This window comes from Pelophylax lessonae, assembly GCF_965119305.1.
Source record: "Pelophylax lessonae genome assembly, chromosome: 8".
In the NCBI taxonomy this organism is placed as follows: domain Eukaryota; kingdom Metazoa; phylum Chordata; class Amphibia; order Anura; family Ranidae; genus Pelophylax; species Pelophylax lessonae.
In genome coordinates, this window is record NC_138775.1 from 71,687,637 (window position 1) to 71,713,376 (window position 25,740).

At 44.8% G+C, this 25,740-nt stretch overlaps 1 protein-coding gene across 1 annotated transcript in view; it reads left to right on the forward strand.

Annotated features, from left to right (window-relative positions):
- The window catches only part of FAM120A (family with sequence similarity 120 member A), a 134,076-nt gene that overhangs the window by 65,213 nt on the left and 43,123 nt on the right, over positions 1-25,740 (forward strand). Inside the window, exons 6-9 of the mRNA XM_082265481.1 lie at positions 2,269-2,357; positions 3,767-4,050; positions 7,724-7,811; positions 13,085-13,309. Of these exons, the coding sequence (XP_082121607.1) occupies positions 2,269-2,357; positions 3,767-4,050; positions 7,724-7,811; positions 13,085-13,309 (686 nt within the window). The remainder of the gene's footprint in view (positions 1-2,268; positions 2,358-3,766; positions 4,051-7,723; positions 7,812-13,084; positions 13,310-25,740) is intronic.

The following is a 25,740-nucleotide window of genomic DNA, read 5'->3' on the forward strand; positions in this document are numbered from 1 at the left end:
TGATCAGCGCTCTCGGCACATTGGCTGCAATTGCTGATCGGATGCTGATTTTCCAGCATGCCCGTTCAATAAAAGCCGGTCGTTAGACAGGCTACTGTACACACAGGCTGAATGTTAGCCGGTTTCTGTTGAACCAGCTAATATTTGACCCATGTGTGCCAGCCGTAAAGTCAGAAGGCTTTTTTTTTCTTAATGCATTCTATGCCTTTAAGATAAACCTTCTGTGTGCAGCAGCCCCCTCCCTCCCCCCCCCCCCAATACTTACCTGAGCCCTTTCTAGATCCAGCGATGTTGCAGGAGCGTCTCAGCTGCTGGATACTCCATTCCTCATTGGCTGAGACAGCAGCATGACGCCATTGGCTCCTGCTGCTGTCAGTCAGCCAATGAGGAAAGAAAGGGGCTGGGCTGGGGCTCCGTGTCTGAATGGATACAGGGAGCTGTGGCTTGGCTCAGGTGCCCCAATAGCAAGCTCCTATCTGTGGGGGCACTCAACAGGAGGGAGGAGCTAGGAGCGCCGAAGAGAGACCCGAGAAGAGGAGGATCCGGGCTGCTCTGTGCAAAACCACTACACGGAGCAGGTAAGTAAAACATGTTATTTTTAATAAAAAAAAAAAAACTTAAGTATCACTTTAAGGGTAATGATGCAATTTGTATGTAAGACTATTTTAAATGCAAAAACTTTCAGTTTGTCCTAGTGACCACCATCAGTGGGCCAAAATGTTATTCGATATTCAACAAAGAGGAGGAGGTTTTGGGCAATTCTTCCTTTTTAGAGGCATTTGCTCTAGTGACAACTGTGTAGGAGGAGAAATTCCCTTCCTTTTTGGAGAGATTTCCTCCTACCTTTTGTTGGGACTCAAAGTAAAGGGAAATCTCATGTGGCAGAGACTGCAAAAAGTGAGCTGATGAAAGCCATGTTTTACCATTTTCATTTTTTTTCAGCCTATACATACGCTTTAATGACATTTTATCATTGGCTCCTTGAATTTCAGTGCAGCTTTAAAATTATCTTGACTGGTTGTTTAATTCTAAACGGAGTCATCTAGTCCTTAGCTCCTAACATAAGAGGGAACACTGAAATCAAGGAAAGCGGCTAAATACTTAACTAAACTACACATCTGGGAACTTTTTTTAACTGCCAACAGATTTGTAAATCTTGTAGCCAGTCTTGTGTTCTAGGCACTCCTGCTTGAAAGCCCAGCTTGAGAAAGAAAACATCCCCAGCCTACAGATTGGACAATGGAGCAGGAATGTCCTCATGAGTTATCACTTTGCATCTTCACTGTCAGCATACAGTATATGCTCTTTACTCAAAAACTGTACAAGTGTTACCAGCTTGTGCTATCCCAGCGGGATCTTTCTAGGAGTAGGTTAACGTAATTCCATTGATCAGTTTAAGGCAGACCTAACCCAAAGCTGCGTTGAGCCTTGCAGTGATGGATTGATAAATAAGGGGGTTGTACGTATCTGGAGAAAATGCTGCTTTAGGCTCCTTTCTGTGCTGACTATAACTTCTAAAAGCCAAGATAGAAGGTTTTCGTGATCTCTGATGAAGGTAATGATGGGTTAGTCTGAATGTGGACCTTCCCCTTTAGCAGAGATCACATGACAAAAGTGCCTGGACCTGCAGACTGAAAAGGTGTTTCAGCCTTTCTTTTACTTTTTATCCTCTCCAGCGGTACTTTTTTTACATAGATTTAAAAAAAAAAAAAAGTTATTGAAAATGTGTTCCACTTTAGGCTCCTTTCACACGGCCGCTCCGTGTGTCCGCAAATCATCCCATCCGTTTGCGGATGATTTGCGGACATAATGTAAGTGAATGGCACTGCGGGTGTCAGCGGAATACCATCCGCTGACACCCGATTTTCCTCCTTTCAGTTCTGTTCCGTTTTTACAAATGGAACAGAACCCCATTTTTCCTTCCGTGTAAAAAACGGAAAGGAAGGAAAATCGGATGTCAGCGGTGTCATCCGTTGACATCCGCAGTGCCATATACTTACATTATGTCCGCATATCATCCGCAAACGGATGGGATGATATGCGGGCACACGGAGCGGATGACAGAAATGTCATCCGCTCCGTGGAAGAAAAAAAAAAAAAAGTCCCGCAGCGGACCTTTCACACGGAGCGGCCTCATGATCATTCTTTCCACTTTTATGTGCATTCGACTTTCTCTTGCATTGCACTAATATATTCCACTAATATTTGGTATCTGTGTGCTTGATTTTAATTTTTATGAATTAATGGAGTATTTCTTCTTATGAGCAGGCAGACCAAATCAAAACAGAGCTTACGGTATGATGCAGGGCAACTCATCTCAGATGACTCCTCTGCCTTCTGTACAATCAAAGCCTATGGTATGTATTATGTCTGTTTTATCTTCATTTAGCTGGGTCCTTATGTGAGCACTAGTTCATAATAATACTGCACTGCTATTGTGATTATTTCAAAAACTGCTGCAGATTAAATTCATGTATTAGAAAAAGCATTTTCTGCTGTATCAATTGATCCTGTTTTCACTCCAAACTTTTGATATTTAACCACTTTCAGACCGCCCACCACAGTTTTAGGTCGCTACTTTGACGTTAAATACCAGTGTTATGGCAGTATATCGCTGCAATAACCCTGTTTTTTTCTTACAGGGCGGGTGGTCCTCTTTCACATAAAAGTGGTCCCAGCGGATACGCTGTGGGATCACTTTTTTATAGGCAGTGGGAGAGGTGCACCCCTCCTGTCGCTTCCTGGTTGTTTTCCCCGCTTACCAGAGCCGTCGGTAGCAGAGAAAACAATTCGGTCCTAGGCAGGAAGTCTAGTGAGGGCAAGATGGCCCCCACTCGACTCTATGGCCTTGGAGGACCAGAGTGATATCATACATCGCTTCCTCCCAACAGCCTTGAAGGGCCCATTTTTTTTTTTCAGCAACTTTTTTTTTTTTGTTTGCTTTTAAGTGTAGATGTGGGATCTGAGGTCTTTTTGACCCCAGATCTCAATGTAAAGAGTACCTGTCCTGCTTATTTCTATTACAAAGGGATATTTACTTTCCTTGTAATAGGAATAGAAGTGATCAAAAAAAAATTATTTTTAAAGGGACAGTGTAAAAATAAGAGAATAAAAGAATTTAAAGCGCCCCATCCCTCCGAGCTCGTGCGCAGAAGCGAGCGCATACGCAAGTTGCAGCCACATATGTAAACAGTACATGTGAGGTATCACAGTGATCCTTAGAGCTAGAGCATAAATTCTAGCCCTAGACCGCCTCTGTAAATCTAAACTGTTAACCTGTAGAAATGTTTCAAGTGTCGCCTATGGAGAATAAGTAATAATGTTTGTCGCCATTCCACGAGCGTGCGCAATTTTGAAATATGACATGTTAGGTATCTATTTACTCGGCATAAAAATTGTGTTTGTAAGACCGCTGCGCAAATATGTTGTGACATAAAGTATTGCAACAATCTCCATTTTAGGGACTCTGCTAAAAAAAAAAATAAAAAAATATGTTTGTGTGTTCGAAGTAATTTTCTAGCAAAAAATACTCGTTTTGATTTGTAAACAACAAGTGTTAGAATTAGGCCTTTCCCTTAAGTGGTTAATGATGCAGATTCTTACAGGAATAGGCTCTTGTATTACAATAAACACCTTTTTGGTGGGGTTTCTGCTACTTTGCTGGTTGGTAACTGTTCTTGTCTCGGCATTTTTTTTTTTGACTGTTTAAAATCCCACTGACAGTTTGATTTTCTTTTATGTAAGCATCTTCTCTGTTTCCCTACAGGCCCCTCACTTGTCCGGCCATAGTGGTGCTATTGGTAAAGGTCCATATCCATACAACCTCTCAGAATCCACTGCCACTGTCAGTCCTACAAATAAGAGCGTTTCTGAACAGAATAACTACAGTAACATTCCTCATGAAGGCAAACACACCCCACTGTACGAGCGTTCTTCTCCCATTAACCCAGCACAGAGCGGGAGCCCCAACCATGTGGATTCCACCTACTTCCCAACATCATCTGCTTCCTCATCTTCTGACAACGATGATGGCAATGGAGGAGCCAGCAAGTGAGTTTTCTCTAATCTGTTTTCTGTGCAATAAAAAAATAGAGAGAAATTAACCTACCTTAAAGTCGTTGTAAAGTCACTTTCTATACTAACTAGAAACCCCTCTGTTATATCAGGTTATATCGCTCAGTGCCTTTGTTTTTTAAAAATGATGCAAGGGCAATACCGCATTTTGCAGCGCCGCTGTCAGTCAGCTGATGTCGCACCGCTCTTCTGCCCCGCTCTGAGGACTGCAGAGGGAGGAGCTGAGGTTCCCTCTGACATCACCAGGAGGAGAGCCTCAGGCGGTCACGTGACTGTTCAGCAGCGGTCTTCAATAAGTTATTGCCCCGCATAATTTCTATAAAACAAAAGCACTGAGCGATATACCCGATATAACAGAGGGGATTCTAGTTAGTAGAGAAAGTTATTGTACATATATGGCAGCAGGGGATGGGCAGGAGGGCACGGCACACACACAGGAGCTGACATGAGGGGAGGGGGGAGAGGACAGTGCAGCACTGCGCATGACGGAGGCACGTAAACTGACCACGGTGTCGGGGCTCAGCAGCCAAGATATACCGTGGTCAGTTTACAGAGGGGAGGGCAGAGCTAGGCAGGATCAGTCAGGTTTTTTAGGGGATAGAAGTGGCCAAATTATACAGCACAAGCACTGTACTGTATAACATGCTTTCAGGGAACAGGATCTTATTTTCTTTTTATTTTCACGCGGCCTCTATGGAGGGGCTTGGAGGGCAACCCCTGTTTGTTTGTTTTCTCGCTGGGTTCAGTAGGTGGTCTATTCGTGGGCGCCCTGGGTCGGCGTCACCTTGCGGGATCACAGTCGGCGACCCTCACCTGCCTGTTTTCGTTCTATGCAACATTCCTGATTATGTTTCAGGGTGAGCTTGGTGTGTTGGAACCCTACTGGGTCTGCGTCCACGCACTTCGAGTGCTCTGATAGTGAGGATGTTTCCTCTTCCACTGCAGCCACGCATGCAACGGCGCTGGTGGATGCACTGATTGTATCGGTGCAGGCAACTTTAAAAATTTGAGGATGCAGCTGTTGCTGCGTCGGAGGTGACGGTCTCCTTTGGTACCCGCAGCTCCCCAAAAGCAGCAAAGGGTGTCCCCTTTTTTCGCTTACTTGCAAAATTGTCACAAGTCAGTGACCTAAATGCATTATGTTGGTGCCTAAGTGTTTTTGCGAGATGGTATCCCTTTGAAGAGTCCCTGTTTAAAAAAGTGGACAGTCCCACCTGTGGTGTATTCTCTATGGTTTCAGGACGAATCACTCCGCTTTAATTCAGGTGGAGGAGTCTCCGACTTAAAGGCCCTTTTGATGGGAGAGCTGAGACTTTGGTCCGCCACATGTTTCCTTTTGGCCGGTTCAGGCCTTAGGCCAGTGTTCACCATAGCATTGTTGTCCCAGCCTTTAACGTAGTGGGCAAAGCTTTTGCACCAGGATCTGGAAGGGGAGCAGCTTCCCCCCTGCCCTTTGCAAGCTGGAATAGTTGGTCTAGGGGGTTGCAGTTTTGTCTGTAGTGTTTCTTGGCTGTCCGTGACAGCAGTGGTCCTTTGGCGCCTTATATGGCTGGAATGCTGGTCTGCAGACCAGTTTTCCAAGACAGCCTTCTCTGTTCTCCCCTTTTTGGGTGATCGCCTGTTTGGATCTTCCTGAATGATATCCTTAAGGGTCTTAATAGGGGGGAAGAGTACTCCTCTTCCACAGGCTGCTAGGGGCGAGGAGTCTTTTCACAGAGAGCGGGTTCTTCCAGACCTGCAGACAAGCCCTCTTCGGCCTGAAGGGGCACCCTCACCCATGTCTGCGGTGGGGGGATGTCTTTTTGCTTCTTTCTGGACCCATGGACCTTCCTGATTCAAGACAGGGGACTCCACATTTGAGATTAATAACCCTGATCAGCGAATTGTAATCTGATGATCAGAGTCTGCTGAACAATTCTGCTATAAGTTTATGGTCATTGAAGTGACCATGAGCTTGTAGCAGAAGGAGAAATGAGGTCCATACGGGGCCAGCTGCAAGCAGTACTGTAGGTCCGTACGCTACATGGACCTGGCAGTGAAAGGGTTAAAACTAAGCTCTTCCAGTGCCGAAATGTCAGAGTTGCAGGCGATCCCATGTTCACCCGTCTTGCATCTGGGTTCGCGTTGCTTGGCTCTGTGACTGGCCCGTGCCGCGATGATGTCATGCCCGCACGGGAGCCACCTTTTAATGTACAAGGCTCTGAAGGAATGGCACGGGGTGCCGTTCATTCAAAGCCAATTCACCAGTGATGTCACTGGCTGCATGTACAGTAAATATCTCCTAAACGGTACACGTTTAGGAGATATTTATACTACCTATACATAAGTCTTGTTATAGGCTTACCTATAGGTAAAAGTTAGTGATGGAAGTTTACTTCCACTTTAAGAGAACCTATGCATGGTTGATAAGCAGACATTGGACTGTTTTAAAATGGTCTACTGAATCCTCATCTGTTCCAATGGAACAATTTTGGAACGATTTAAAATGGAAGAAGGAACCTTTGAAACTGAAAACGACTGTAGCAGTTTGCTCCAAGAGAGTAGGACAAACTTCCAGTTGAGAAGAGTAGACGTTTTATTCTGAGCTGCAGAAAGTACTTGATTGCAATTATTGCCTCCAAAGGTGGCATAAGAAATATTTGCTCAAGGAGTATTAATAATTATGTCCTTGTCCATTTCATTTGTTAACAAGAATATATGAAAGTGGTTGTAGAGTTAAAGAACTATTCCTGTCAGCCCCTCTGTTCTCCTAAGTGATCCTACACAGTGTACATGTTTTTCAAAATTGTCCCTGTAAATACCTTTTTTCAGATCGATTCTGGCAGGTCTCACCCCCCTCTGATGTCAGCCCGGAAGGTCATGCGATTGCTGTGCTCTGCTCAGCCTCTCCCACTGTAGCCCTAGATTGGGGGAGAAGACCGACCGGAGGTCAGGTGACTGGCCATGGCCAATCAGAAAAATATAAGGGACAATTTTGAAAAAAACATGTAAAAAATGGAGGAGCACTTGATAGAACAGAGGGGCAGGCAGGAATATTTAACTTTACTGCCAGCTACTAATAGCTAAAAGGGGAGGAGGAGACAGGTGTGTGTGTGTGTTTGTGTGTGTGTCAGCTCTACACACAGGAGCTGACAGGCAGGGAGGGGAGAGGAGAGCAGCGGGAAGACAGGGACGCGTAAATTGACCACAATAATTTGGGATCAGCAGCCATGATTACTGTGGTCAGCACACTAGGGGGGGGGGGCATAGGAACAGGTAGGATCAGCCAGGTTTTTTTTACAGCTAAGAGAGGGGAGGGGCAGGTTAGACAGCACAAGCCCTGTGCTCTTTAATCTGCTATAAGGAAACAGAATGTTTTTGTGTGTTTTTTTTTTTAAGTTCCATCCACTTTAAGTTAAAAAGAAAACATTTAGCATCATCTTTATGAACATTAAAATAAAGAATGGTGGGGTATCGGTACTAGTACCCAGACTATATGTCATTGGAATAACCTCCAAACTGTCGCCAATAAAGAATCTCTTGGTTTTGTTGATCTTACCTTTAAAAAGTACATTTATATGTATTCATTGCACAGTATTTGAACTGATTTTATTTGGCTGGTCTTTATCGATCTGTCAGATGCTAAATAGCTGTTTTTTTTTCTTTTCAGTCACGTTGGTGGGAATAAGCCTGGATGGGAGAAAAAGGCAAAATCACCCGGTAAAACAAACAAGAAGGATAATGCAGACCAAGTAAAGGTAATTGGTTCAGATCTATAAACTTTAAAGGCATTTTCAAAAAATCTGTGCTGTTCTCACTAAATTTGGATGAATTGCAGCAGTTTTATTGAAACAAATATGTACTTTGTCACAGCATTCCTAGCTGTAAATGCAAGTTTTAAGTTTCCACATAAAATTTAGGGTTTACATGGCAGTGGAGCCTAACTGCCAGTTGGCTCTAATTTCTATCCTCTTTTTAGCTTCACCTTGCTGCGCCAATCCCAAAATTACAACTTCTATTTATTGATTTTTTTTTTTTTTAAATCTACAAAACCAAGCCGTCTGGGCATACCCTAGCTTGCATGTATTACAAAGTATTGACAGTGGAACAAACAATGCCTAAATGGCAGTAACCTTGCTCAGGGCACCAAGACTTGAAGTAGAGATGAGTACAGGAGATTGTAGTCCTGGGGGCGCTGTAGCGTGGTGGGACTTTTTGAAAAAAAAAAAAAAAAACTTTGTGTCACTTTTTTTCAGCCTTTGCTGACGGGTTCCCCTGGTGCAACATGGACCCTACAGATCTTATGTCCCCCCCTGACCCCTTGGGTAGGCCGCAGGGCCCTCCGGACCCCAGCTGTCTACAGATGCAATTTCGGCAGTCTTGGAAGCGTTTGTGTCCCAGGTAGAGGTGGCCTTTAAAGGGCGAGGTGCTAAAAAATGCCCTCCGCCTACCCTCGCCTTATCTGATGTCTCAGGTTCTGAGTCTGATTCAGCCACCGCAGACGCGGGTCTCCCTGCCGGGTCCGCTACCTCGCGCCCTTTCTCCTCTGATAGTGAGGATGACAATTCTACCGCTACTACAGTACATTCGTGCGACTGACCTTATACATGGGTCGGTCACACAAACATCATTAAAATGACAATACTGCCCCGTCTCTTGTTTCTCCTGCAGATGCTACCTTGTCCCCCTACCTTGATGCTGCTTTGCAGTGTTTCGTAGCCTTTTCATTGGGTTTGTGTGGAGAGGTAAGAAACCAAGACTAGCCATGGCGTTGCTTCACCGGTCCAAATGAAATGACGGTCTGGGTTTACCCAATATTACAAGGCCATTGCTTTGCAACGTGTCCTCAACTGGAGGTTTCACCATTCTTGTAAACTATGGGTGTCAGTGGAATAAGCTATCACATGTCGGAATCTATTGTTGGCTTTATGGGTTCCATCGAAGGACAGGGGCCTCTCTCTAATGGGTTATCTCCTCTAACTACCCATACTCTGAATGTCTAGGATAGATTGAATGGGTCCTTGCCTTCCACAACCTCACCGCTGTGTGTGTGGTTTCCCCTGGCTTCCTCCTGATGAGCGACTGTCCTCTCTTGGAACCTGGCTGAGTAATGGAATTTTTAGTTTGGCACGTTTTGTGCAAGGTCATACCATGGTCCCACTTGCTACCCTTAGAGAGCTATACGCAGCTTTGCTTTTTGGAGGCACCGACTGACTTTGTTGGTTCGCAGCATTGTGAGTCGCAGATCAGGTCTACATTAACCGAGTTTGAACACTTATGGGCTGATCAAGATCCTCTGCCTCACATGATCTCTGCTCTCTACAAACTGCTAGACGCAGCTAAGCCTAGTTCTAAACCGTTTTTCATTAGAGAATGGGAGTCTGACCCCCAGTGTGAAGTCCAAGACACAAGAGAACAACTATAAGCTGTCGTCAAAGTGGTACCGTGTGCCTACGACCCTTGCTAAAATCTAGCCCTCAGCCTCTGATCTGTGTTGAAGGGGATATGGACAGAGGAACATTCCTTCACATTTGGTGGGACTGCCCTTTACTACAACCTTTTTCGTCTATGGTTAGTAAACAGATTTCAGATGGTCTCGCTGTGGATCTCCCTGATTCACCGATGCACTTCCTTCTCCACATCACCCTCCTTGCCTATATCTCGCTTTAAACAAAGTGCTCTCCCTCACCTCAGTGCTGCTAAGCGCCTCATGCCAGTCCACTGGAAAAGCTTGTGCACTCTTAAATTAAATGGAGAAGGTGAGTGAGATCATGGAGGCGGAGGAATGGCTTGCCACCTGCAGAGGTACAAAAGAAAGATTTGACTCCACCTGGGCACTCCACCTGGCCACATCTCTGGAACATCCTCAGTCTCTTCCAGCTTGGACATTGCCCCGGCTGACCCCACATTTGAACAACTAGCCCTGGCAAACCGAAATCCCGCAAGTGACAGCCTTTCTGCCGCTGTATCTAACTAGCTAGCAAACCGGGTATGAGCGTTATGTTCTTGCTGTGTGAACAATAGTTCAATTTGATGATAGTTTAAGGTCATCAGTATTCTGTGAGTCTTATGTCTGTTAAAGATTGCGCTCAATGTTCGTAAGGTCCTGTTATCCTCTTCCTGAAGGGAGAGGGTATATGTCCCCAGGAACTGACCGGGACATAGGAGAAACTTCATATGTTTTATTGTGCTGATATATAGCTCATCGTCTTTACTAGTATTCACCTGAATTGCAAATGATGACTCCTTTTTCTGTTTCATTCATATTTTTTACAATTTGTACTGTTTAAAATGTTAGAGTTTATTTAAAAAAGAGGCTATTTACCCCAAATAAGGTTCTTAGTGCCCATAGATTCCACATGGAATCCGCCAGGTTTTGTCATAGCAGCTCCATCAGGAAAACTTTCAAGCTTCTGTGGACAATAAAGATGTGCAACTGCATGTAATGTTTATTTTCAGCACATCAGCGATTTCTTCGCTTTGCTGTTGGTGCCCAGCACTTCCAGTTTGTGGCCCTGCAATTCAGCCTATCTCCTCCACCTCAGGTATTCACCAAGATGTAAGTTTCTTTGCTAGCTCTGCTGGGCTTCCAGGCCTTCCCCATTGTGAGAAATCTGAGCAACCTCCTGTTGAGAGAACAGATAGTGCAGGTTCTGGCAGACAGTGTCATTTTAAACTGCCCAGACCCTGTAAAGGTTCAGCTGGGTGCTGAACCTTCAAAAGTCAGCTTTGGGATGGACTTATTGCTTGGAATGTCTGCGTCTACTTCTGGATACAGCTCAAGTTTTTCTTCCCCAGGAGAGATTTCAAACTCTCCAGGTCCAGACTCTGACTCTTTAGTTCAGAACTTTCCAAACTCTTTGATCCTGTATGAGAGTTCTGGTGCTTATGGTAGCCACTTTTGAGCCAGTTCCGTTTTGGCTAGTTTCTATCCAGACCTCCTACAACTCAATCTGTTGTGGGACAAGTCAGTCTAGTCCTTCAACAAACTCATCTGTTTGACGCCAATAGAAGATCCTCCTGATAGATGCCAGCCTGTCTTCCTGGAAGAGGTCCTGGACACCCTGTACCAGTGGGGAAGGGCGGGCAGACATGCCGCTGGCCGGAGGGACTTTCCTGATGGGGTGGGCTCTGCCAGTGTAGTGGTTTTGTGGCCCAGGTCCCCCTTCCGCTACGGAGGCCTAGGCTCCAGTGTGCACAAGAGAATTTAGTAGGACAAGGTACAGCATGACAGGTTTGGGTTCATGTGCATGAAAAAGGATCACAAAATTATGTAATATAAAGGAGCAGCAAAGGTTACATTTTATAACAAAACAGGTTTAAAGATAAACTCCTGGAATTGTCTGTAATACATACTTACATTGATCCGTCTTGGCATAATGCAAGTTTTCAAATCTCATACCTGATGGGCTGCTGATGAAGCTGAAAATCACTGTAGTAGTTAGTGCTTACTACAGTGGTAACCGCAATCTTCTGGGTCTACTCGGGTTCTGTGTGAGAATCTCCTCCCCCCTACACACACAACACAGGAACTGCTTGCTCAGCACTGCCACCGTTTATAAAATGCCTTTTTTATTTTTTTTGTGTGTACAAGACGATCATTATGTTGATAAGGTAGAGATGGTGACGTCACACTTCCTCCTCTCTCTACCTGTCCTAATTAGAGAACCACTTGTATTCTTTGAAAGTAAATTCAAGGTGTTCTATGAATGGCGATGGTGTCAAGTAAGCAACCCCCTGTGTTTAGCGCAGAGGGGAAGCCCATTGAGCAGGACCCAGAAGATCTTGGCTTCATATATTAACATTGTTGCAAGCTGGACCAGTCTTAATTATGCAATACAAATGATTCCTGGATTTCAGTTTTAAACTTACAGTTCCACTTTAAAGTGCAACTTCTTTTAGAGAAGGGTTCTGTTGCTGAAAGTAAAGTCTCCAGCAAGGACAAAGGCTGCATTAATGCATAAGTTCACCTTTTTAAAAAAAAAAAAAAAAACTAAATGACTTGGAGCCTAGAAAGCATTTCACCCACAATCAGCAGATCACGAGTGCCATGCAGGATTCCTTGTCAGTGTATCTGTCTGCTTGTACCTCCTACGGGCAAGCAAATGCACACTGATAGGAAGAAACAATTACCAGAGCGCTCAACCATGCCATAATAGTTAATTGAAAACTACAAGCTGACAGCTGCAAAGGCAGTTGGGACTTGTAGTTTCCCATTCACAGAACTCTGCAAATGAATGACGTGGCTGGGCGGGCAGAGCCCTGCACAGCTGCGTTATTTTCAAACTGTGACAGCAGGCACCCTGAGAAGATGCCCACTCGCTGTCATTGGGAGGGGTGGGAAGTTTGCAGCTGCTGGAACATGTTGCGTGTTCAACCCTAAATGTGGGTGGAACATGTAACATGTTCCAAAAGGTGAAATTTTTTTTTAAAGAGCTAGTAGTGCATCTAGTCTTCCTGTTCTACTAAAAGAGTGTTTGTGTTGCAGCCCATGTCTCTTAGAGATTTATGTCTAGTTTCTATTCTGATAACACTTGGTTACAGGGACAGATAGCAAGGAAAAATCAATTTAACTGGGCTGCAGATAGCTGTCAGAGGTTCTAACCCTTCTGATAGGTAGCCAAAATAAAAACTAGCATGACATAACTAATATTGGTATTCCTCCATTACAGTAAATGTGCCTGAGAGAGAACTTCAAAGGGTCATGTACGAGCTCCGGGAGGAGTAAGAATCCTTCGTAGTTTTCGGGAAGTCTATGCATGTATCATAGAGCTTATTAAATTGAAAAAAGTATCGCTGGTCATGTAGGCAAGCCTTCCTAAACCCATTTTAATAGTAATATCTATTTTTAGGCCTAGAATATGCCACCAAGGGCATGTTCACAATAGATTTGAGTCTATTTTCCTTCCATGTTTGATCTCATAGAAGCTATGAACTTGCACTGGTTACAGGCTATTTTTTGTTAAAGTAGTGGGGACCGACTGTTTTCAAAGAGTGACTGTTCAATATCTATCTTTGTCATTCAATACAGACCGAGGGCTCCTCAGCTGCCACATCAGGAACCAAGGCAACTGAAAAGAAAGGCAACCAGGGGGGTGGCCTGCAGATTCCATGTCTTCTGTCCATGCCCACCAGGAATCACATGGACATCACAACTCCTCCATTGCCTCCTGTAGCACCCGAAGTATTAAGAGTAGCTGAACATCGCCACAAGAAGGGCTTAATGTACCCTTACATTTTTCATGTTCTCACAAAGGTAGGTTTTATCCTGCTTATTATCTTGTTGCCGAGGTTTCTAAGCTGTGAAAATCCAATGTATATAAAGTTAGTTCAAACGAGACTAGTTTACTAACGTGCATTGTAAAGCAGATCCAACACTTGTCATTAAGCAATGCTTTTTCAGTGAGGCTGTTCAGATCTTTGTTTGGGGTGCGTTGTGCTGCAGTTTGAAAAATGAGGCATGTTCATTTGCCCATAAGAAAATGCATGTAAATGTGCTGCATAGCATGTTAAATGTACTAAAAACAGACAAAAGTGGACATGGATAAAAGTGAACCTGGCCAAAAGGACTCTTCCACCAATAAATTGTGTGAAAATTCACTTCAGTTATCTTGTCGTGCTATATTTTCCACATAGTGTACATGGGTATGTATATAGGTTTTCAATCCCCACCTTTAAAGTGGTTGTAACCCAAAGAAAAAAAAAATATCCTGTTCCTTTTAAGGTGTGCTGTATATCACAGTGCTTGTGTGATGTAATCTTTCCCTTTCTATCTTGTAAAAAACCTGGATGATCCTTCCAGTTCTTGTGTCCCCCTGTCTGTGCTGACCACGGTAATCATAGCTGCTGATTCATGATTACTGTGGTCAGGTTATGTGCCTCTGTCGTCCCGCTGCTCTCCTCTGAAGTCTCTCCCCCTCTCTCCCTCCCACCCTCCCCTAGGGGCTCTCCCTCCCACCCTCCCTTAGCGGCTCTCCCTCCCACCCTCCCTTAGCGGCTCCCCCTCTCCCTCTCACCCTCTTAGCGCCCCACCCTCCCTCAGCTATTCAGCTACAATATGCATCATAAATAAATGTACCCCCTTCGGTTTAGGCTGCCATAGTGTATGTGATTATTTAAAATGAAAAGGGTAAATACCTTTGTGATCCCCCCTAACCTGGCCGGCTGAAGTCACAGGGTAATCTCTGCCCCTCCTGCTTCTCTCCATAGATAGGGGAAGACTAGCAGACCGCACAGCTACAGTGTTAGAAAAGGTTTTTAGCCTTTTCATTTAAAAAAAAAAAAAAAAAAGCACACTATAGTTCATAGCAGTCTAAACCGGAAGGGGCACATCTAAAGTCACATAGTGACTTTACAAACCCTTTAAGAGCAAAAAAGGCTACAGGGCACTTTGCAGATTTTCCATCATGCACAGCCCCCTAGGCTGTGTATATAGAAAAATTGCCAATTTTGAAATTGGTAGCAAGGTTTCTAGACTAAATGGTGAGGAGTTGGTTTAACTGGGTGGCGGGATTAAATCACAGAAACGCCACACATCTGTGTGCCTTATTGTCAATCCCCCTTGTTAAAAAGCACTTTTACACAACGACAAAGTGGAACTTAAATCATTTGTGCATCATTTTCCCTCTTCTCTATCATTCATTGACAGACGCAGCTTTATCATCTTTAAGCCAATGGGTTATGCTCCAACTATCAGGACTAGGCACTAGACAGGAAAAAACGTTACCACGCCTATGGGGCTGTCCCTGCAGGCATAACCCCACACACTCTGCTTCAGCCTGCAGTGTCGTTTCTTCCTAGTTTAGGAATAGGACCTAGCTCCTTGCTGGGACTTCTGTCCTAGCTGTTAATAGGGGTTATAGTCCAGAACTAGGCCTCGCCACGACAGTGCCCCAATGGAAGTCGTTAGGTGTTGAATCGGGGAGTGGTCCCTACACCCGGAAGTGTTCATCTCGTGTGTAGGGACCACTGTGTTCGTTGACCTGTTTGCTTCTCAACTCAACAAGAAGGTTCAGGGGTTTGTAGCCAGGTCTCGGTATCCTCTGCCGAATGCCACAGATGCACTGTGACTCCTTGGAGTCAGTATCGGCTGATTTATGCATTCCCTTCGCTAAAACTTCTTCCAAGGCTTCTTCACAGGATAGAAGTGGAAGGGGTTCCGGTCATTCTGGTGGCCCCAGACTGGCCTCGCCAGTCTTGCTATGCAGACCTGATAAGGTTGGTCGCCGATGCTCCCTGGAGACTTCCTCTCAGGGGAGATCTGCTCTCTCAAGGACCGATCTTCCATCCTGCTTTTCAGTAGCTGGCTTTAGCGGCGTGGCTGTTGAAAGCCAGGTATTGAAGGATAAAGGTCTTTCTGATTCAATGATTCATACACTACTGAAGGCCAGGAAGTCTACTTCCAGGAAGATCTATCATCGTACGTGAAAATACATTTCATGGTGGGAATCATTGAAGGTGCACCCTCGCTTGTTCTCGGGTGCTCGGGTTTTTACTTTCCTTTTTCTTTTACTTTCACTTTTCAAAAAGGTGTTGCACAGCAGTTGGCTTTGGTCACTATCAAAGGCCAAGTGTCGGCTCTGGCTGTGTTTTTCCAACTCCCTTTAACTACGCATGCCCTGATTCGCACTTTTATTCAGGGGGTCACCCATATGGCTCCCTGAGGCGATCCCCGCTACCTCCGTGGGATCTGAATTTGGTATTATCTGTTCTTCAAAAACCTCCCTTTGAGAACATTCGGGAGATTCCTCTGCTTGCCTTGTCTCAGAAGGTTGCCTTTTGGTGGCTATTACTTCTGCCTGCAGAGTATCTGAACTGGCGGAGTTGTCCTGCCGCTCACCTTATCTGGTGGTTCGCAAAGATAAAGTGGTACTCCGACCTAATCAGTCGTTTTCTTCCTAAGATGGTTTCTGATTTTCATCTGAATGAAGACATTGTGCTGCCTTCACTCTGTCCCAAGCCCAAGCATCCCAAAGAATTTGCCTTGCATTCTTTGGATGTGGTTCGGGTGATCAGGTTTTACCTGGAGGCCACTGAGTCTTTTAGAAAATGACGCTCTTATTTTGTCCTTACCGAAGGACATGGTAAAGGATTGGCTGCGTCTGCTGCGACCATCAGGCAGATGGTAGTTCAGACTTATTCACCGAAGGGTCAGGTTCCTCCTTTCCCAGTCAAGGTGCATTCTACTAGAGCGCTGAGTGCCTCTTGGTCTTTTCGCCATCAGGCGTCAGTGCTGCAAGTTTGCAAGGCGGCAACTTGGTCATCTGTGCATACGTTCACAAATTTCTACAAAATAGATGTGTTGGCATCTTCAGATGCTTCCTTTGACCACAAGGTTTTGCAGGCTGCTGTTTAAAGAGAATCTTTATTTGTTTCTCTTTTGAGGCTGTATGTTTTTTCTAGGTGAGCTCCTGTTTCTGGTTGAGCTCCATGTTACCTGGTTGGCTAGGTTTAGCCTTTGGGGAACTACGTCTTCTTGCGTTGTTTTCCCACCCCTCATGATTATACTGCTTTGGGACATCCCATTGGTTTAAAGATGATGGAGGTGCATCTGTTGATGAACAATAGGTAAAACTGGATTTCTCTATCGCTCATTGACAGACGTAGTCCTCGGTGATACAACACCTTCGGGTTATGTTGCCTCCACAGGAGCAGGACTAGACAGGAAATTAAAAAGCTCTGGCCACACCCCAGGGGCAGTCCCAGAGGGTATATCCTCTCTCTCTCTGCCTCAGCAAATCAGTTATTTTCTGTCTAGTTAGGAGTAAGGACCTAGATACCTTGCTGGGATCTTAGGTCCTGGCAAGAATTTTTTCTTAAAGGATTTTTTTTAGACAGCTTTTTTCTCCAGTGTTCCTGTGAGATCTTCAAGCAAGAAAGCTGAACTGGGCGACGGGCTGGATGTTGAGATCCGGTGGTCACCCCAGTTCAGCCTACGAGCGCGTGCAGGCCATAGCTCCGCGCTGGGTCGGCCGCGTCAAAGTCCCATTAAAGGACTGTCCACGCGAGTTAAACGTCTCGCTGAAACGCCAAAGACCATGAGTCACGGCGTCCGTATCGGTCGACAGCCCTCCCGCCCCGGTGGAGAGGGGTACTGTCAGGAGTTGGTGCCCGCCTGGTTCCGGTATGGTGAGTAGTATGTTCCCCCTTTCCCCCTGACGGGTTTTGTGGTGAACGCGGGCCCCTCTCTGTATGGTAAGATAGAGTCCCTTTCTATCCTACAACATGACACAGATCCTCCTACTTTGAGTGTGATTTTATGTGTGCAAAAAGCCAGGAGGCTTGGTTTGGGAGCTAACAATCTAATTGTATACATGTTTTAAAGATGTAATCTGTGGCATTCTGGGAATCTTATGGGTTAAGAATAAGCTACCTACCAGTCAGAAGCCACGGACATGTAGACTGCCTTCCTAATCAGATCTCCAGCTATTAGCAGGCCTCCCGAACGGCCATGCGGTCCGCCAGGGCCGGTACCGCCAACCACGCCATATCCCCATGCAGTGAGAGTGTTGTGTGCCCTGCAGCACACCGCTATTCAGTACGGGCCGCCGCCATTTTTTTTTTGCTGGATCGCACGAGCCGCCATTTTGGCGTAGCCTCGTGTCTCCAGCATGGGGGCGGCCATGTTTGAGGTGATCCAAACACCTCGTGGAGCTTGGGGGAGGCGCCGGAAGGCGTGCAGAGGGGCGGAGCCGCCTCCTTTCTTCCTGGGCAGCCAGCCAAAAGACTTCCTGTTTGTTAAGACAGCGCTGTAACCTGTTGCAGTTAAACTCTGAGCATCAAGTGGTGAGCCTGGGGGTCTATCTCTCTCTCTCTCTCTCTCTCTCTCTCGATCGATAGGGATCCCTAGCAGGTAACACTAAGGGGCTTTTGTGGCGCTGGGGGTCGAAAAAAAAAAAAAAAAAAAAAAAAGAAAAGTTTTATTTTTGAATTATATTATCCAGGAAGTAACTGGAGTTATCATGGACCCTGCCACACATATTCCCCCACCTGTTTCCCTCGAGGGGGCCACGGGACCCGCCGGTGCACAGAGTATAGAGTCATTTACAGCAATTTTGGAGTCTATGGTGGCTCGGGTGGAGGCGGCCTGTCAGGGACGGGGGTCAAGGAAGCGACCCCCGCCTACCCCTATACCATCTGACACCTCTGACTCAGATTCAGAGGTGGTCACGGCAGTTGCAGGTTCCTCTGCAAGGGCTGTTATCCCAGGTAAAGCCCCCTCAGACAGTGAGGAGGACGCTTCTTCTCCTGCTATTATTCAGGAAGAAGCATTGGTGGACGCACTAGTTGTAGCAGTGCAGGAAACCTTAAAACTTGAGGCTTTACCGGCAGAGGCAACTGAAACAGAGATTCCTTTTGGTACTAATAAGCCCATCAAGACGATGAAGGCTTTTCCTGTACCTAAATGTTTCGGTAATCAGATTAAAGGAGAATGGGAGCATTCTAAACGTACCTTTACTATTTCCAAGCGTATTGCTAGACGCTATCCGTTTGAGGAATCCATCATTAAGAAATGGACGGTACCACCAGTCGTGGATCCGCCTATTTCCAGGCTGAATAAAGCCACGGTTATTCCAGTGGAGGACACTTCGTCCTTTAAGGATCCGGTGGATCGAAAGATGGAAGCAGAGTCCCGCACCATCTTCTCTCTGATAGGGTCAGCTTTTAGACCAGTAATTGTTATTGGTCTAGTTTCCCAGACACTTACGGAATGGGCGAAAATGGTACGCCAAGATCTTAGGGGAAAAGATATTCCCCAGGAGACATCTGATTTGATGGAACAGATTATACAAGGGCTACAGTTTATCTGTGACGCAGCCTTGGACACTACTCCCTTATTAGGGCATGCATCTAAGACAGCGGTGATCCTCAGACGTGTGCTGTGGTTAAAATGCTGGTCAGCTGACCTAGGTTCCAAGAAGACCTTGACAAATCTCCCCTTTCAGGGGAATCGTCTATTTGGGGCCAACCTAGATGAAATCATTAAGGATGCCACTGGGGGCAAGAGCACTTTTTTGCCACAGGCTGCTAAAGCTAAGGGACCTCGCAACAAGCGAGGACCTTTCTTTACCGCCCATAAAGGGCGCCCGGCTGGTACTAGCGGGAAAGGCAAGACTCCTCCAGGAGGGTTCAAGAAGGGCTGGTCGGACAAGCAAAGGACCAACCCAGCCAAACCCGAAGCAAAGGAGTACACAGCCTGAAGGTGCGCCCCCACCCGGTTTCAGGGTGGGGGGACGTTTTCACCGGTATTCAGGACATTAGATCGAGCTTCAACCACTACTACCGGTGCGATTCTTCCCTTCCAACATTTAAGTACTACAGGAAGCGGTAATTACCGTTCCCTGAATAGATCTTTTCCTTTACCTTTTCCTAAGATTAGTCCCGATACCTCACAGGAATCGGATCTGGTTGACCAGATAGGCCAAGTAGCCTCTAGTCGGGTGACTTCGGTCCCTGAGGTTCAACCAGAAAAGATCACCTTTCCTGATAACTATCAGGTATCTGATAAATGTGTGGGAACAGAAAACGACCAGACTTTCTCGGATGGTCGGGGCCAGATACCTCTAGGGACGCCTGGTTCAGATCAGATCAGCGCCAGTGGTCCTAGAAATTCTAGGCTGGCCTCCTCAAGCCAGCCTGGCCGACTTGGACATGTTAGTCGTAGACGTTCCGTGGGAACTTCGTCTCAGGGAGTGTCTGTGGTCTCAAGGACCAATTTACCATCATGCTTTACAGTCGCTGGGTTTAATGGCCTGGCCATTGAGACCCAAGTACTGAAGGACAGAGGTTTGTCAGCTTCAGTCATTCCTACCCTTATTAAAGCAAGGAAAGCGACTTCCAGCAAAGTCTATTATCACACATGGAAAACTTATATTGCGTGGTGCGAATCTTTAGGATTTCCTCCACGTACCTATTCGGTGTCTCGAATATTGGCCTTTTTGCAACAAGGGGTTGAGCAGAAGCTAGCCTTGAGCACCATCAAGGGTCAAGTTTCAGCATTAGCAATCTTCTTTCAGAAGCCTTTAGCTACCAAATCCTTGGTGCGGAATTTCATCCAGGGGGTGCGGCACCTGGCTCCTCCAGTCCGCGCGCCCTTACCGCCTTGGGATCTTAATTTGGTTTTGTCGGTTCTACAGAAACCTCCTTTTGAAAACATCAGGGAGATTCCCTTGCTTACTTTATCCCAGAAAGTGGCCTTCTTGGTGGCTATTACTTCTGCTCGCAGGGTGTCAGAACTGGCTGCATTATCATGCCAGTCCCCATACCTAGTGATTCATAGGGATAAGGTAGTACTTCATCCTAAGCCATCTTTTCTTCCCAAGGTGGTTTCAGATTTTCATCTGAATGAAGATATTGTACTACCTTCCTTGTGTCCTCAGCCCAAGCATCATCGGGAACATGCGTTGCATTCCTTAGATGTGGTTCGGGCAATCAGGGTATACCTGAAAGCTACGGAATCATTCCGTAAGACGGATTCACTTTTTGTGATCACGGATGGCCCCAGAAAGGGTTTGCCTGCATCTGCCGCGACCATTGCCAAATGGATTAGACAAACGGTGGTACAGGCTTATTCTATTAAGGGTCAGAGTCCTCCGTTCCCTGTTAGGGCGCACTCCACTCGAGCGCTCAGTACTTCCTGGGCCTTTCGCCATCAGGCGTCAGTGGTCCAGGTATGTAAGGCGGCCACCTGGTCGTCAGTACATACCTTTACAAAATTCTATAAAATTGATGTGACGGCATCGGCGGATGCCTCATTTGGCCGCAAGGTTTTGCAGGCCGCAATTTGAGGAGACCGGTGGTCTACCTCGAGGGTTTTTTTCTGTTTGAAAAAAAAAAAAAAAAAAAATTGTTTTCTCTTTTTTTGTTGAGTCTCATCATTAAGGATGAGCATTGTAAACTTCTAGTTGGCACCGGTTGGGCCTTCTAGATTGGGATTTGATTTCCATTTTCCCACCCCTCAGTTGTGATACTGCTCTGGGACGTCCCGAAGGTGGTGTATCACCGAGGACTACGTCTGTCAATGAGCGATAGAGAAAAATGGATTTTTGTAAAATCTTACCGTAAAATCCTTTTCTCTTAGCTCATTGACAGACGTAGTCCCCGCCCCTCTGTTTTTTTGAGTTGGGTTAAAATCTCTAAAGACTGCTTTTTCACATAACTGATTTGCTGAGGCAGAGAGAGAGAGGATATACCCTCTGGGACTGCCCCTGGGGTGTGGCCAGAGCTTTTTAATTTCCTGTCTAGTCCTGCTCCTGTGGAGGCAACATAACCCGAAGGTGGTGTATCACCGAGGACTACGTCTGTCAATGAGCTAAGAGAAAAGGATTTTACGGTAAGATTTTACAAAAATCCATTTTTTTGTAAGAACTTACTGTAAAATCCTTTTCACTGATGTTCATAGACAGACGCAGCACACCCGCCCCTCTACTTCTGAGTGAATGGGGGGGGGGGGGTTTGTCTTCTAAACACTGCTTGCAATTAAACTGCAGCCTGAAGCAGAGTGTGCTGGGTTAGGCGTGGTAAAGTTTTTTTTTTTTTTTTTTTTTTTTTCTCCTGCCTAGTGCCTATTCCTGATGGGAGGAGCATAACCCATTGGTTTAAAGATGATGGAGTTGTATCTGTCGAACTTCAGAGAAAAGGATTTTACTGTACGTTTTTACAAAAATCCAGTTTTTATCCCTCCCTTCTCCATCTTACCAAAAAAAATATATATATAGATTATGGATTAGGACCTTCCCCTTAATATGCATGGTAACCGAAGTAAATATTTTCTGGACCCCCCATAATAGCCTTGTTCCAAAAACTGGATATCGAGACTTAACTCGCATAACTGATATATTTTTATTTTGACGGTCAGGATTACCATATCTAGATGCTGGAACCAGTCGGTGGTATCGTTTAACTATGTTACTCAAAAATGTATTTGGATAATGATTAATGATAAACGTTAGTGCTCTCTTTATAACACCCAGTCGAAATTGGACAAAACTTGGCAGCCATGGCTTCAGTATTTTTAGGGGGGTATAGTGCAATCGGAGAACTGTCTACACCTTCTCTCCCCTTTTCCCTCTTATGGCAACAATGTTGCACCTCCTGTTTCCTGTGTTTTGATTCTTTGTAGACACTTGGTCCAAAAAGGACAGGCTAGAATCTAGTTTGTTGGGTATTTATTTAACTTTTTATCTTCATACTAACCATGTATATGATAAAGTGGTTGTAAACCCCATTCATTAAATCTGACCTGGGCACATCTTTCTGTAGTGTTTACTTATCTCTCTCCAAAGCCCTAAATGTCGTTGCTTTCTGCTGATCAGTCCTCTGTTATCAGCATGAGAACTTCTGACAAGTTCTCCGACACACGAGATAAAAGCAGCTGAAATTTGCGTTGGGGAGGGTGCTTAGAGATTAGCAGAGAGCTTGTCTATTGACTGTACAGCTCTTTGTTCCTCTGCCTATGTGGAGTGGGGGTGTTTGCCTTTCCTCCAATCGGCTCACACACAGGGTATGCCAAGACTCCCCTCCCACTGCTAAAACAGGAAGAAATATTTGTAACATGATTTGCACTTTCTAAAGAATATAGAAAAACTTATGTAGGGAGATTTGTTTAATCTGTCTCATCTGAGGTTTTACTTTGCTACTTTGACATTCAATGCAAGGGGTTATGGCAGCAGATAGCTGCCATAACCCTGGTATTTATTTTTTTTTACAGGGCGGGCGGTTCTCTTTCACATAAAAGTGGTCTTAGTGGCGCATTTGCTGCGGGATTACTTTTTTGGGGGCGGGAGAGGTTTGTCATCATTCCACAAGTGTGCACAATTTTGAAGCATGACATGTTGGATATCTATTTACTCAGCATAACATTGTCACATTATAGAAAAAAATTGGGCTAACTTTACTGTTCTTCTTTTTTAATTCAAAAAGGTGTATTTTTTCCAAAAAAAAATTGCATTTGTAAGACCATTGCACAAATACGGTGTAACAAAGTATTTTATTCTCTAGAGTCTCTGCTACAAAACAAATATATATATATATATATATATATATATATATATATATATATATATATATATATAATGTTTGGGGATTTCAAGTAATTTTCTAGGTTCTAAGTAATTTTCTAGCAAAAAATACTGATTTTAACTTGTAAACAACAAGTGTCAGTAATGGGCCTTTTTGGAACCTTAGCAAAAAAAGCTGAAACTAGACCGTGAAACTAGATTGCAACATAATGCTTATCTCTGTGCCTTCCTTTCTGTAAAAGCAAATACTGTTCAAATTTAGCTACTTGCACTGCTTGTATTAAAAATATTACTTTTAATTATGTATTCCTGGTTTGAGAGCTGCATTAGGTTGTGTCTTTATATATGCCTGAAGTTAAGCTTTAAAGTACAGTATGTCTAAAGCCAACTCATTTCTTTGTTGCCTATTGAGGGCCACAGGAATGTAGTATTTGGGCTATACTGCTGCCTTCAGGAGGTTTGGACACCGGATAACAAAAAACAGAAAAGCGGGCTTTGTATAACTCCCAACTAATATGCCTCAGTCTATTGCTAAAACCATAGGAGGTTGGACATCTTTTCCTCAGCTCTGCTGAGAAAATCTAAATTTTTTTACATTTTTTTCTTAGCTGGCCTTTATTTTTTTGTGGTCAAGATACTCCATGTTTTTTTTTTTTTTTCAGTGCTATCAATCAAGACTTGGAAAAAAAATGCTTGAGCTAATCTCTGCACAGCAGCTCTACAGATTAACCTTTGAAGCCTTAACCAACCCTTATTGGGTTGAACAGTTGTAGGGTTAGACTGGATGTAACCTTCGGGCACTAGGCTGTGCAATGTGGTGCTTTTCAGACCTCTGTGTACTGTGCTGGTTAGCCACAGATTGCTCTTCAGGTCCAAAGCCATAGCTCAGCCTCTGATGTGGTCCTTTCCTTAAGGACACAAATATTGAATAAGGCTGCGCTGAGCTGAAGCTACCTCCCTAGGTTGGTTTTGTTGGGTACCATTTTTATTTTACAAAAATCTCACCATCGCCATCTTGCAACAGAAACGATTTGGGCATCAGAGCAGTGATGTCATCTGCTAAGTGGAGTTTTGTGTGCATGTGCTCAATACTCGTTCTGCTTAGCAGCCCATATTCCACAAGATCTCGAATAGTTCAGACTTGGTTTCTGCAGAATGAATGCAGATATTAGCTTGCTATCCAAGAGGGAATCCAGTTCTGACCCTACTAGTCATCCACATCTAAGTAAGGTGGATTACCATCTCCAATACAAAGTTTTTACAGCCCTCTGATGTTCAGGATGACTTGACAATTTAATGCTTGGCGTTCTACCCTGTAGTTGGAGAATTAGCCTTTTGTAGCAGGCATATGGGCTTTTAGAAAAACTACAGCTGAAGAGACCTTCCAAATACATTTGTTTTGTAAAACATTCCTCTGAGGACTGGAAACAGCCCGTGGTATTGTGGATTCCTCTTGACAGTGCGAAGAATCTTTTTCCTTTTGAAAAGGAATTTATTATTTTAAAGTGTTCTTTGCTCACTGTAGGCGCTTCAGTCATTCACCTTAACACATTACCCAACAGGTTGAAGGTGTTTCACTGATGGATTCTCTACTTAGGTCTCCGTTTGCGTTATCTGCAGTAAATTGCCTCCCCTATTAGCATTGAATCAGTCATGCTATAGTCGATCAAATTTCTTAATGCGGAGCTCCACCCAAAAGGGGAAAGGTCCGCGTGTTAGCACCCTCCCTCTCTCCACTGCCACATTTGGCACTTTTTGAGGAGAAGTGGTTACCTGTTTTCGACAGGTACCCGCTCCCAACTGCCTGGTAATATCTCCACGCAGTGATCTCTGTCATGTCTGTCCGGCTGCTCCCCCCTCCCCCTGCTGCCTTCTGAGACCTGTGTGTCCCCCAGAAGATGGCGGGACCATTCAGAAAGCGCAGTGCGACTCACTCATGCGCATTAGGAAATCAGCTGTGAAGCTTAAAGGCTTCACTACCGATTTCCCCTACTTTCAATGCCAGTGCCTGCATCCGAAGCCGATGGACCAATCGGCTTGGAGTGCCAGCATCGTGGGATCCCTAGACAGGAAAGTGTCCTTATTTTAAAAGTCAGCAGCTACAGTATTTGTAGCTGCTGACTTTTCCTCCCCCCCCCCCCCCGCATTCTGGAACTTAGATTTAAAGTATGCATCCATCTTCATCATCCAAGAAAACCCTTGTGTCCTAGAGTGTTTAGATCAAATGTCTTGGGCCAAGCAATTTAGCTGTTATGGTCTTTTGCAAGCAGCTAAACTTGTCTCCCATGGGTATAATACAGTTAGGTCCATATATATTTGGACACAGGCACAATTTTAGTTTATTTCATGTATTTACCAAAACATATTCCAGCTATAGTTATATATTAGATATGGGCCGAGTGTGCACACTCATGTTTAATTTGAGGGTATGTACATCTAAATCGGAGGAAGGGTTTAGGAATTACAGCTCTTAAGAATAGCCAGCCTTCCTTTTTCAAGGGACCAAAAGTAATTGGATAATTGAATCAAAAGCTGTTTCATGGCCAGGTGTGGGCTACTCTTATTTCTTCAAGTGTGGTATTTGCATTTGGAATCTATTGCATTGAAAGGAGCTGTCCATGCAAGTGAAACAGGCTATTGTAAGGCTTCAAAAACTAAACCGATTCAT